Source organism: Mandrillus leucophaeus, unplaced genomic scaffold, assembly GCF_000951045.1.
Source record: "Mandrillus leucophaeus isolate KB7577 unplaced genomic scaffold, Mleu.le_1.0 Scaffold86, whole genome shotgun sequence".
NCBI lineage: Eukaryota > Metazoa > Chordata > Mammalia > Primates > Cercopithecidae > Mandrillus > Mandrillus leucophaeus.
The window spans coordinates 4615638-4630409 of NW_012109363.1; the positions used below are offsets into that span (position 1 = coordinate 4615638).

Genomic DNA, 14772 nt, shown 5'->3' on the forward strand with positions numbered 1-14772 from the left:
AAAAAAAAAAAAAAAAAAAAAAAAAGCAGACAAGTGTAAAACCCTAGCTACAAGAGAAATAGGTATTTCATTGACACTTCTGTCATGATTCAGTATACACTGATAAGCTCTCAATGGAGACCTCTCATAAATCAGGTGAATAATCCCATAAAGCAATGCCTGTCTTATAGTTGCCTCACGGGCTTGTTTTGAAGAGGAAATGAAATGTCACAGACTTGTGTGGATACCCAGTAAATGTCAATGTTACACAAGTTTTTACTTCATTTGATGCTGAAATGCATCCTGTACTGAGATACATCCAAGAAGGCTATACAGTCGCAATGATGAGGGCCCTGCTTTTTCAATACCCTGCTTAAGCTGATGAACTGGAGACTTCCGCCGGACTATGATCTGATTTGTAAATTTGAAGTAGGAACCGGGGAACAAAAAAGCACTTGTTTACAAGCACAAAGTCATGTTCTCTGATGCCATAATAGCTCTTGGATGAAGATGGGGAAGAAGAGAGTCATTCTGGTATTTCAGCATTGAGAAATAAGGTCTGAACAGGATTTTGTTGTAGAGGGTAAAGAGAAAAGAGACACGGGGGACAGAGTGGTCCAGCCCTACCTCCTCTTGCACTTTCTCTGCCCCTTTAGGACCTCAGCAGCATGGACCTCATCCGGCCCCGTGTCAGCCTCGTGTGCCAGATTGTCCGTGTGGGCCACATGGAGCTGAAGGAAGGCAAGAAGCACACCTGTGGACTCCGAAGACCTTTTGGAGTGGCAGGTACAAGAGAGACCCAGAGACAAATGTGAAATAGTGCAGTGCTATGGAAAATAGCATGGCAATTTCTCAAAAAATTAAACATGGAACTAGCAAATGATCCAGCTGCCCTGCTTCAAAACAATCAAAAGCAAGGTCTGGAGGAGATATTTGTACATCCATGTTTGTAGCAGTATTATTCACAATATGCAAAAGGTGGAAGTAACCTAGGTGTCCACCAGTGCATAAATGGACAAAGAAACTGTGGTGTGTACGCACAATGGAATATTACTCAAACAGGAAGGGAATTCTGACACATGCTACATACAGCGTAAATGAACCTTGAGGACTTTACACTAAGTAAATAAGCCAGACACAAAAGACAAATATTGTATGATCCCACCTATGTGAGGCACCTAGAGTAGTCAAATTCGTAGAGACAGCATAGAATGGTGAGTGCCAGGGGCTGGAGGGGGAGAATGGGGAGTTAGTGTTTAATGGGTATTGAGTTTCCATTTGGAAAGATGAAAAAGTTCTAGAGATGGAAGGTGATGATGGTTGCACAATAATGTGAATACACTTAATATCACTGAACTGTATACTTTAAAATGGGCAAGATGGTACATTTTATGTTATGTGTGTTTTACCACAATTTTGAAAATAGAGAGAGGGAAGGAAGGAGGAAAGGAGGAAGAAAGGTGGGAAGAAGGCCCAGAGATAGTAAGAGATGGATCACGTTGTCATTGTCAGTATCAGACACGCGGATTTACTGCCTGGCACTGCCCGTTTTCTTTTCATGGGTTCTGTGTCCTCACCTAGCCGACGCTCCTTTCTTTCCCCCTTAGTGCCCAACACTGTGTCTTATACACAGTAGAACCTAAGTTGTGACTATTGGAATCCTCCCTGTCTGGGTCTGCGTATTGATTTTAGTGGAATAAAATACTCGTTGGGAAGTGGTTTGCCTGTCTAGGAAATTAACTCTTCGAAGACAATGTTGTGTTTGTTTCTAAATGCTTTCAGAGAGGCTCCTTGGCTTACATCAAACCCCAGAACCTGCCAAAAGGCCCAGCATCTTCCTCTGTGGTTTGTTCAGTTCAGGAAATACAGTTTGGGCCTTACATTGACATTTTGGTTACTCATAGATCGAAAACGATCAAGGAAATGTCACAATTCTGCTCCTGGACCTTTGGTTCCAGACTTACTAAAAAGTAACCTGATGTTAAATTTCTCAAGAATTTAGCAACTCGGGCAGGGCACGATGGCTAATCCCTGTAATCCCAGCACTTTGGGAGGCTGAGGCGGGCGGATCACCTGAGGTCGGGAGTTCAAGACCAGCCTGGCCAACATGGTGAAACCCTGTCTATACTGAAAAAACCCAAAAGTTAGCCAGGCATGGTGGCATGCGCTGTAGTAGTCCCAGCTACTTGGGAGGCTGAGGCAGGAGAATTGCTGAACAGGGGAGGTGGAGGCTGCAGTGAGCCAAGATTGCGCCACTGCACTCCAACCTAAGCAAAAGAGCAAGACTTCATCTTTAAAAGAAAAGGAGAAGAATCTAGCAACTCGATCTTGTAAAGTTTTTAAAGTGGGTAGTCTGCAAAATTGATCCAGTAAAACCCAGACCCCTTCCTCAGCACCTCATGAGTCACTGTTTTGCTGGGCTGGGTATACTGGGAATCACCATTGGCAAAGAAATCTAAAAAAAAGTCCCTGCTTGGTACCTTTCTCCCTCCAGTGTTTTACGTTTGCTGATCCTGTTCTTTTCCATAGTAACTTACTGAGGCATGAAGCAATTAGTTTCTTTAATGAAGTTTGTCTTTTTCCTAGTGATGGATATTACTGATATCATACATGGGAAGGTGGATGATGAAGAAAAGCAGCATTTTATTCCCTTTCAGCAGTAAGTACTTTGGCATGTGTCCCAGATGACTTGAGACCTGGATTAGCCATTCAATTGTGTGTTAACACAGAAACAGGTGCTAGAAACCATTTTCTCAGAGAAGGAAGGATTCTAAGCTGCAAGATTGTCAGATAGGAGCTGAACAGAAAAGGACTTTGTTCAAAGTCCTTGATGTTGGACTCCCTTTGAAGAGGGTAAACTAAACTTCCCTGATTCTATAGAAAGGACCAAAGGAATAGAAAAGGGCAAATACCCGTCTGCCCTGGAATGCAGAGAGTGGTACCGTCCTTGTGTCACCAGTGCCAAAGTATATGTGCAGTCTATTGCATGAAACAGGCATCATGGAAGACACAGAATCACGTGGGCTAGCATAGGGCTTCTCAGACTACATCATGCATATGAATCAGGGGAGCTTGTTAGGCTGCAGGGGAGTTCTGCCTCTGACAAGCTCCCAGGTGATGCTGATGTAGCTGGTCTGAGGGCCACACTGTCTGAAGCGAGGGATTAGGAGATGAGAGAGTGAAGGGCTGGTCCACCCATGGGCTGGCATTCCTGCATGTCGGGGGAAAGCCATCCTGGGAGTGTGTGAAAGGATCCCTGCAGAGCTTCACTAAGGCCCTCCATATTGAGCTGTAGGAGCTGGAGCCATGGGTAGGCCATTGAGGAGCTGTTGGGAGCAGATTCAAGCCATGTCACTCTGAAGAGGTGCAAGTGTGAACATCGTGACCTGCTCCAGCACCGGCTCAGACAGTGTAGGCCTAGCGGAGGCCGAGAGCATTGCCGGGACCAACTCCCACCAGGGGCCATCGTGCCAGTCAGAGGGCATCATCTCAGTTCACTTGCGGCTGCCACTGCAGACAAGTAGAACAAACTGAGAATTCCACAAACCAGCCGGAATCATATATTTGAGTTAATATATCATTTGTTTACAAATGATATCACAAATTAGTGGAGAAAGATACGATGCAAAAAACAATTTTTTTGGAGAAAGTTAGCCATTTAAGATCCCTAAGTTAGATTCTAGTCTCACAACTTATGCCAGTGTAAATTTTAGATGATTAAACATACAACTATAAGAGCTAGAATCTTAAAATATTAGCAGGAAAATAGAAGTTTTATATGGTAGTAATGAGAAGGAGGCCATTTTAAAGATTCAACCAAAAAAAGAAAAATTGATAGATTTAACCACCCAAAAATTGTAAAGAACTTATACATATAAAAAAATCAATACAATCTTTGCAGTGTGTTTGAGAAAGGATGAGTATTTGTAGTATATAAAAAACTAATAGAGATTAATAAGGACATGAAGGGAATACACACACAGAGAAATGGCGTTGTACATTTATTGAGGATGAGTGAAATGCAAATTGAAACATCAAGGTTTAGTTTTTATCTTGACCACATTTTAGTGTTTGGGTAGATATAAAGAGACATACATTACTTATAGGAATATAAATTGTTACAATGCATTAAAAGCCTTAAAATTTAGATATTTTGAAAAATATATTCCATGATTAACAGTGATTATTTCTGTTGATGTAACTCTTGGTGATTTTGCCTCTGTTTTTGTTTTCCTGTTGTCTTTTTTTTATACAAAAATATAGATTATATGTAATATATAAAATATAAAAATTTTAATCTTTCAATGTTAAGTCCACACCTTTGGACCAGTTTCTAAACATAATAGTGCAAATAGCTCATGCTCAGTAGTACTTATCTCTTTTATTCAGAGGCTACTATGAATTATTTTTAAAATATGGCCATTGCACTTCATCCTGAGTGACAGAGCCATACCCTGTCTTAGATAAAATATAAAGTAAAAATAGATAAAGTAAAAGAATTAAAAAATAAAATGCACTTACCTTGTATGCTACCACCTATATATTGACCTTCCAAGACGGGACAAATATTTTATGTAGCACAGTGCTGAAGTTAATTATGTGATAACTTTCATCTCCATGAATGCTGCTCTTGTTTTGTGTATAATATAAAACACTGTATGCACACACCTGTATAAATATGTATTATATAATATATAAATATGTTTAAGTATATTTAATAAATATGTTGAATTTAATACAATGTTAATTTGTTAATTACATTTATAGATATGTTAAATACAATCATACATCACTTCGTGGCAGGGATATGTTCTGAGAAACATGTCGCTAGGCTCTCTTGTCATTGTGTAGACACCACAGAGTGCACTTACACCCGGAATGTATGGACTACTACACACCTAGGCTGTATGGTATAGCCTATTGCTCTTAGACTGTAAACCTGTCCAGCATGCTACTGTGCTGAATACTGCAGGCAATTGTAACACAGTGCTATTTGTGTCTTTAAACGTATTTAAACATAGAAAAGGTAATGAGTTGTGCTGAGATGTTAAAACAGCTATAACATCACTAGGCAATAGGAATGTTTCAGCTCCATTAACAATCTTTTTTTTGAGATGGAGATTCGCTCTTGTTGGCCAGACTGGAGTATAGTGGCGTGACCTCCGCTCACTGCAACCTCACCTCCTGGGTTCAAGCAATTCTCCTGCCTCAGCCTCCCGAGTAGCTGAGATTACAGGGGCATGCCATTACACCTGTCTAATTTTTCTATTTTTAGTAGAGACAGGGTTTCACCATGTTGGTCAGGCTCATGTCGAACTCCTGACCTCAGGTGATCCACCTGCCTCGGCCTCCCAAGGTGCTGGGATTACAGGTGTGAGGCATCATGCCTGGTCAGCTCCCTTATAATCTTATGGGACCACGGTCATCTATGCAGTCTGTCATTGACTGAAACATTGTTAGGCATATAACTGTATATTGAATAAATATAAATATATATATAATACTTACTAGATATAAATGCTGTACCATATATATTATAGTACTATGAATGTGTTATATTTGTATTTAAGATTATATGTACGTAATAGGAGTGGCCTTCATGGATATGAAAGGTGTCTGAAACAGTCATCTGTATATTTGCTGGTGGTGATGTGCCTCCTGCTTAATTTCTGAACCAGCTTTCCTCCAGCAACCATATCACAATACTTAGACCTGAGATTGTCCCCACTGCATAATCCACACTTTGAGTCCATGACGAACCCTGCCTTAATTTGATTACTGCTCACTGTGCCGCCAACAGCCACAGTGAAGTATTTACGATGTAGACTGCAGCCTCTGGCATTGAATGCCTAAGATTTACAGCAAGCACTGCCATAACCTACTTCAAAAACTTTACAGTGTTTTCCAGTGGGAGAGTGTGGTATGTGTATTCTGCAAGTCCATTTAGAGAGAGACATTTGTAAAAAACAGGAACTCAAGACTATAGCAATCCCATTTGCCCGTCACATATTGCAGCGTGTTTTATTGTCAGGGTGCAGGGAACCCTGTGGAGAAAACTGGCCTACATGCAGCGGACAGAGGAGACAGGAGACTATTGTACTGCTCGCTGAGGTGCAGTTGCTGATCGTGCTTCTGCCTTCAGTAGAATGGGGGCTGTGTTTGGTTCTTTGATCGCCCTTTACGAGCCACAGCCTGATAAGGTCACTCAAGTGGAGCTTGTTTGACAAACCAAGATCTAGCTTGTCATCACATAGAAATCTGAGAACATCTGCCAGACACCAGGCATATACACCGTGCTCGTACATAGGGGGTTGACACTAGACAGAAGCCTTAACAGGCATGGGATCCTAGCCCATCTCTTACAGATGGAGAAACTGAGGCCCAAAGGGAGCCTCTTGCAGAGCTCACTATCAAGTAGAAGTAGACCTGGGGGCTCCTGCTCCTCCTGTGGGTGCTCTGTCTTCAATTCTATTGCAGCAGCCTCTTCTGCCTCTGACAGAGCATGGAGCATTGCCTCTGATTTTAGTTGCTAACCTTTTGTCACCAGTTTTGTGTGCTCTTGGGGTTTTTTTCCTCTCTCTTTGCCTCAAGTCATTTCCAAGGTGAATTTAGTATTTAAGATAGACACAAAATGGAAAACTAAGGAAAGATAGAATAGGGGTATTTAGTGTTGATATTTCCAAATTATTCCCATATGACTCACCATTATCTGAGGTTGTGCTGCAGAGACTTCCTTTCTCCCCCTCCCACCTTACCTCTTATTTCTCTTTTCCAAGAATTGCGATGGAAACCTACATCCGCCAGCGGCAGCTCATCATGTCACCTTTGATAACATCACATGTGACTGGGGAGAATGAGCCACTCACTTCAGTCTTGAATAAAGTGATTGCAGCAAAGGAAGTGAATCACAAAGGGCAAGGTACAGTCCAGTGCCAGAGCTGGGAGGGACTCTGCTGAGGGTGGGGGACATTCACAGCTGAGTCCTTGGACTCCTGCCCTTTATTATCTTTCTCTGATACAAAACAGCCTCTGCTGGGGACCTCAGGCTTCCTACCACAGGCTTTTAAGACTAAACTGCATTGAAATGCACCCAGCAGTGATTTGATCACAGTTGTGTTTTGTAAATTCTGTGGAACAAATTTTTATCCCATGAGTCTTTACTCTTTATTCATTTATTTATTTATTTATTTTGAGATGGTCTCATGTTGTCACCCAGGCTGGAGTGCAGTTGTGTGGTCTTGGCTTACTGCAGTCTCCACTTCCTGGGCTCAAGCAATCCTCCTACCTCAGCCTCCCAAGTAGCTGGGACTACAGGCAAGCACCACCATGCTCAGCTAATTTTTAAATTTTTTGTAGAGATGGGATTTTACTATATTGCCCAGGCTGGTCTCAACTTCTGGCCTCAAGTGATCCTCCCACCTTGGCCTCCCAAATCCCTGGAACTATAGGCATGAGCCACCGCTCCTGGCCTCCACATTTTTGTCTACTCTTCATTCCCAATGCCGACCCTAGATAATAATTATGCTCTATTCTGAATAAGTTTATCCCATCACATTTTTTAAAACTGAGAGGAAGGAAACCAAAGTAATACAGGTGAATATGTATTAATATAAAATAATGTAAAAATTTTAGTTTTCAGTATCTCCATATCATGCTCTGTTGATAGAGTTTTAACTAAGAGAAGTTCTGCTTATTGAAACTGCATTTTGAATCAAATAAGGAAAAGCAGTTTAAAGACGCAAATACCAAGGTGATGACCATATTTGTAAAATTTCAAACATTGAATACTTTGATTTTCCTTAATATTTTATAAATCTTTCACCTTTTACTAAAGATTTCCATGGAGAGGAACCACTCTGAGCTTTAATCAACTTTTTAAGACCTTGTGTTTGCAGAGCTTATGAAATTAGTTTAAAAAAACGAAGCAGCATTGTTGTCTGGGGTAATACCCAAGGGTTTGTTGTCCCATGCCAAGAAAATTAAGGACATGGACACACACAAAGATGGAGTTTAGGAGTGGAGGTTTAATAGGCAAAAGAAAGAGAAAGGAGAATAGTTCTCTGTCTCTCGTGAGAGATAGGGGCTCCCAGATTTTATAGGCAGGCTTGAGGAGGTGGTGTCTGATTTCTGTAGGGCCTACAGATTGGTTGGACCAGGTGTGACATTTACATCGCATGCGGGGAAGACTGGTCACTCCATTCTAATCTTATGCAAATGGGCTTTCCACCTGGCTGGTGCCATGTTGTCTACTTCTTACTTACTGTACACGTGGCTCTCAAAGAGAAGGGACGATGGAGATGCCATGTTGGACATGCCTAGCTCCAGGTAGCCCTTTCATATTGGCACAACTGCTGGCATTCACCCATGTGAGCTTCCAGCTTGCTTGTCTATGTCTGCAGCTCAATTTTACAGGCTAATCTTTGTTGGAAAAGAAAATGATTTGGGGGCTGCTTTTCATTAAGAGGAAAACCTTGCTGAGGATTTCCTTACCGTCACTATCTGTCTAAATAATTTCTTAACTCCTATTTCAAAACTATGTAGAGACTGGCCTGGGGGTGGCTCACGCCTATAGTCCCAGCACTTTGGGAGGCTGAGGTGGGCGGATCACAAGATCAGGAATTGGAGACCCTCCTGAACAACATAGTGAAACCTTGTCTCTACTAAAAATACAAAAATTAGCTGGGCATGGTGGCATGGCTGTAATCCCAGCTACTCAGGAGGCTGAGGCAGGAGAATCGCTTGAACCACAAAGTCAGAGATTGCAGTGAGCCGAGATTTTGCCACTACTCTCCAGTATGGTGACAGAGCGAGACTCTGTCTCAAAAAAAAAAAAAAAAATGTAGAGACTGAATTAGTTTGTACATATCAAAAATACAGAGACTGAATGACTTTTTTTACTACCCTGTAACTGTCTTCCAAAATGGAAGCAATCAGAAAACATGTTATTTTCATCATATTTAGTTTCTTATGTACTTGCAATTATCCTGCATAGGAAAGACATGCCAGGAATCAATAAAGAATCTGAAAACAAATAACTAAATATATTTCTGGTTTTATTTTTGTTTTTGTTTTTTTGAGATGGCGTCTCGCTCTGTCACCTAGGCTGGAGTGCAATGGTTCAATCCCGGCTCACTGCAACTTCCGTCACCTGGGTTCCAATGATTCTCCAGACTCAGCCTCCCAAGTAGCTGGGATTACAGACACCTGTCATCACACCTGGCTAATTTTTCTATTTTTAGTAGAGACGGGCTTTTACTATGTTAGCCAGGCTGGTCTCGAACTCCTGAAGTCAAGTAATCCTCCCACCTCGGTCTCCCAAAGTGCTGGGATTACAGGTGTAAGCCACTGTGCCTGGCCCTATTTCTGTTTTTTTTTAGAGCTCTTAACTAAGTATAATTTCAGCTGGAGTGGAAAACCTTTATACTAAACAGATTACCATGTATGTGTAATTTTTTTTAACAAAACTGAAAAAAAGTCATTTCCATTCTTGCTACCTAACTGCAAAACAAGCACTTTTCATTTTTTTCTTTCTTTTTTTCCCAAATACCATACTTCATGCCAAACAAGCACTTTCCAAATGTTTTTATGCTCTTCACAAATACTTTTTATGGCTGCATAGTATTCTAGCATTTAGACTTAAGAAGAGGGAATCCCCTAGATAAACACTTAAGTGCTTCCTAATTTGTCGTTATTACAAATATAAAAACCCGTACTCTGACTATCTTCATACATGAAGTCTTTTCCATGTTTAAGACTGTCTCCCCAAGAAAATTCCCAGAAGTTGGATTTCTAGATCACATGCTGGGAACAAGCCTACACCTGGAGATATAAATATTGCCAAATCGCTTGCCATAGATTTCTACCATGTGTGAGTGTTTATCTTACTGCACTCTTGGTTATGTTGCAAACTGATATTTAAAAATCATTAGGGCTGGGCGTGATGTCTCATGCCTGTAATCCCAGCACTTTGGGAGGCTGAGGCACGTGGATTACTTGAGGTTAGGAGTTCGAGACCAGCCTGGCTAACATGGTGAAACCCCATCTCTACTAAAAAATAATACAATAATTAGCCAGTGTGTTGGTGCACACCTATAATCCCAGCTACTGGGGAGGCTAAGGCGTGAGAATTGCTTGAACTCAGGAGTCAGAAGTTGCAGTGAGCTGAGATGATGCCACCGCATTCCGCCTGGGCAACAAAGTGAGACTCTGTCTCAAAGAAAGAAAAAAAAGAAAAATGGTTTGTTCTCAGAGGTTTAATAACTATACACTTCTTTTTCCTTTTAACATTCTGCCTTCTTTTTCTATGTAATTCATTATTGGGAATTTATTTTAATGAAAATACAAGATGAGAAATTAAATTTTCTTAGGTAGCAAGAAAATAATCCCAGCATATTCATGTAATTATTGGATTTTTTTCATGATTTGTTATGCCTCTTTTGCCATATATTAAATTGCTATATACTATAGTATTTCATTGTTTCATGTATATGTCTTTTTTTTTTTTTACCACTAGTATCACAGATCATTGTAGCTTTACCATATATTCTGGTATCTGGTAGGGCCTATCTTTACCCTTTTTTTCCCCCAAAGTTAGCATCTGTTCACATCTCTGTCGAATTCTCAAAGAGGTCATGTTGTGATTTTAATGGAAGTGTCATTAAAATTATAGGTCAACTGGGGGAGAATTTACATCTTTATAGTAAGATTGTGACTATACAATTTAAATGTTCTTCTCAACAGTTATGCATGTGTTATACAGATCATACAAAGAACTAAAAATTTATCTTTTATTTGTTTAAAGGACTTTGGGTATCCTTGAAGCTCTTGCCAGGTGACCTCACACAGGTTCAGAAGAATTTTTCACACTTGGTTGATAGATCAACAGCAATAGCCCGGAAGATGGGCTTTCCTGAAATCATACTGCCAGGTGAGCACTTTGCATGGCTCACCTGTTTGCTTCCTCCTGTGCAGCGATTGTTTCTTATTGGACGGTGGAGGCAACTTGGATCCAGAAGACTTGGTTGTTTACATTCATTGGTCCTGAGGCGACTGGGACACAAACAGAGACACCTGCAGTACTTAAGAAGCTACCCAGTGTGCAAGCCCAAGATAATGCTTTTAAACATAACTCAAATTTTCTTACTGTCTCTTTTACACAGACTCTTTCAGATAGCACAGGGTGCTCCGTTCAGGAGACTAATTGGCCTCATTTGTGTGTCCCTTTCTCGTTATGACGTCCCCAGCACGTGGGCGCCTTGCTCTCTCCATTCTCTGCAGCTCCAAAAGTGCTCTGGCTCTCCCTGTTCTTGTTGTGATGAGAATGTCAGCATTTTCCTGTTTCATCTTCTTTCTAGTGATCTGCATATGTGTGTGTTCTCTCGATTCGCTGATTCCACCCATTTAATTTTAATCTCCGTACTAAGAAAAGGGAATCAGTCCCTCAAATTTTATACATGTTGCTATAAACTAACTGATATTAATAGAAATTCTAGAAAAACAACCATGCAATGTTAGAAAAATTCTAGAAAACCAACTTATCTGTTGCACAAAAATCTAGGTTATTTTAGGCCAGGCATGGTGGCTCATGTCTGTAATCCCAGCAGTTTGGGAGGCCGAGGCAGGCAGATCACTTGAGGTCAGGACTTTGAGTCCAGCCTGGCCAACATGGTAAAACCTGTCTCTATCAAAAATACAAAAATTAGCTGGGCACGGTGGCAGGTGCCTGTAGTCCCAGCTACTCAGGAGGCCGAGGCATGAGAATCGCTTGAGCCCGAGAGGCAGAGCTTGCAGTGAGCTATGATTGTGCCACTGTACTCCAGCCTGGGTGACAGAGCAAGACTCTGTCTCAAAAAAAATAAAAATAAAAATAAAAAATTAGGTATTTTAAAGTAATACAAGATCTTATTTCTCCTTTGAGAAATTAAGGGGCAGTGATAACTTGTTGCTGCCTACACTCTCTACATGTAGTGAGTCTTGAATGAATATTTGTGGAATGAATGAATAAAAAAGTAATAAAATGGAGATCACTCTTTTTTTCTTTTTCTCATAAAAGAAGATAGTTTTTTGCTTATTTTGTCCATTACATGGCCATTTTACCCTGATATACATTCATCAACATTCTGGGAAAATGTTTTGTCTTCTTGTTAAAGAAAAATTTTACTGCTACGACAAGACACAAATCTGAAAACATAAAGTAGAGGAGTTTATTCTTTGATCAAGGTGACAGCAGGGTTGGCTTCTCCTGAGGCCTTTGAATAAGGTGAATTTACCTTTGAAATCTGGCTTGTAAAATAACATTAAGGTTTTTTTTGTTTGTTTTTTGTTTTTAAGTCAATAGGATTGGTTCATAGAATGCCAAGGGCTACATCGGTTTTAAAATTCATCTAGAATATGGCCAGGCAAGATGGCTTACATCTGTAATCCTGCACTTTGAGAGGCTGAGATGGGTGGATCACTTGAGGTCTGGAGTTCAAGACCAGCCTGGCCAACATGGTAAAACCCCATCTCTATTCCAAACACAAAAATTAGCTGGGCAAGTTGATATGCACCTGTAATCCCAGTTACTTGGGAGGCTGAGGCAGGAGAATTGCTTGAACCCGGGAGGTGGTGGTTGCAGTGAGCTGAGATTGTACCACTGCACTCCAGGATGACACAGCAAGACTCTATCTCAAAAAGAAAAAAAAGCCGGCAGTGGTGGTGCATGCCTGTAATCCCAGCTACTTGGAAGGCTGAAGTGGGAGGATCACTTGAACTCAGGAGGCAGAGTTTGTAGTGACGTTAGATCGTGCCACTGCACTCCAGCCTGGGCAATAGAGAAGACTCTGTCTCAAGAAAGAAAGACAAAAAAAAAATCATCTAGGGGGACGGTTCCAAGATGGCCGAATAGGAACAGCTCCAGTCTACAGCTTCCATTGTGAGCGACACAGAAGACGGGTGATTTCCGCATTTCCAACTGAGGTAACAGGTTCATCTCACTGGGGCGTGTCGGACAGTGGGTGCAGCCCACTAAGCGTGAGCCGAAGCAGGGTGAGGCATCGCCTCACACGGGAAGCTCAAGGGGTCAGGGAATTCCCTTTCCTAGCCAAACAAAGCAGTGACAGACGGCACCTGGAAAATCAGGTCACTCCCACCCTAATACTGCACTTTTCCAATGGTCTTAGCAAACGGCACACCAGGAGATTATATCCCACGCCTGGCTCAGAGGATTCCACGCCCATGGAGCCTCGCTCATTGCTAGCACAGCAGTCTGAGATCAAACTGCAAGCTGGCAGCGAGACTGGGGGAGGGGCGCCCACCATTGCTGAGGCTTGAGTAGGTAAACAAAGCTGCCAGGAAGCTCGAACTTGGTGGAGCCCACCTCACTTCAAGGAGGCCTGCCTTCCTATGTAGACTCCACCTCTAGGGGCAGGGCATAGCCAAACAAAAGGCAGCAGAAACCTCTGCAGACTTAAATGTCCCTGTCTGACAGCTTTGAAGAGAGTAGTGGTTTTCCCAGCACAGAGCTTGAGATCTGAGAACGGACAGACTGCCTCCTCAAATGGGTCCCTGACCCCCAAATAGCCTAACTGGGAGACATCCCCCAGTAGGGGCCGAGTAACACATCACACAGCCAGGTACCCCTCTGACACGAAACTTCCAGAGGAATGATCAGGCAGCAACATTTTCTGTTCAGTAATATTCGCTGTTCTGCAGCCTCCACTGCTGATTCCCAGGCAAACAGGGTCTGGAGTGGACCTCCTGCAAACTCCAACAGACCTGCAGCTGATGGTCCTGACTGTCAGAAGGAAAACTAACAAACAGAAAGGACATCCACACCAAAACCCCAACTGTACGTCACCATCATCAAAGACCAAAGGTAGATAAAACCACAAAGATGGGGAAAAAACAGAACAGAAAAACTGAAAATTCTAAAAATCAGAGTGCCTCTCCTCCTCCAAAAAATGCAGCTCCTCGCCAGCAGTGGAACAAAGCTGGACAGAGAATGACTTTGACAAGTTGAGAGAAGAAGGCTTCAGACGAACAAACTTCTTCGAGCTAAAGGAGGAAGTGCAAACCCATAGCAATTAAGTTAAAAACCTGAAAAAAGATTAGACAAATGGCTAACTAGAATAACCAATGCAGAGAAGTCCTTAAAGGATCTGATGGAGCTGAAAACCATGGCACGAGAACTACATGACGAATGCACAAGCTTCAGTAGCCAATTCGATCAACTGGAAGAAAGGGTATCAGAGATGGAAGATCAAATGAATGAAATGAAGCGAGAAGAGAAGTTTAGAGAAAAAAGAATAAAAAGAAACGAACAAAGCCTTCAAGAAGTATGAGACTATGTGAAAAGACCAAATCTACATCTGATTGGTGTACCTGAAAGTGATGGGGAGAATGGAACCAAATTGGAAAACACTCTTCAGGATATTATCCAGGAGAACTTCCCCAACCTAGCAAGGCAGGCCAACATTCAAATTCAGGAAATACAGAGAATGCCACAAGGATACTCCTTGAGAAGAGCAACTCTAAGACACATAATTGTCAGATTCACCAAGGTTGAAATGAAGGAAAAAATGTTAAGGGCAGTCAGACAGAAAGGTCGGATTACCCACAGAAGGAAGCCCATCAGACTAACAGCAGATCACTCAGCAGAAACTCTACAAGCCAGAAGAGAGTGGGGACCAGTATTCAACATTCTTAAGGAAAAGAATTTTCAACCTGAAATTTCATATCCAGCCAAACTAAGCTTCATAAGTGAAGGAGAAATAAAATCCTTTACAGACAAGCAAATGCTGAGAGATTTTGTCA

The 14772-nt window shown here is 41.7% G+C and overlaps 1 protein-coding gene across 1 annotated transcript in view; it reads left to right on the forward strand.

The window, feature by feature from the left end:
- DOCK5 (dedicator of cytokinesis 5) overlaps positions 1-14772 on the forward strand; it is a 175423-nt gene that overhangs the window by 58551 nt on the left and 102100 nt on the right. Inside the window, exons 9-12 of the mRNA XM_011968854.1 lie at positions 636-765; positions 2566-2638; positions 6756-6898; positions 10781-10906. Coding sequence (XP_011824244.1) covers positions 636-765; positions 2566-2638; positions 6756-6898; positions 10781-10906 — 472 coding nt within the window. The remainder of the gene's footprint in view (positions 1-635; positions 766-2565; positions 2639-6755; positions 6899-10780; positions 10907-14772) is intronic.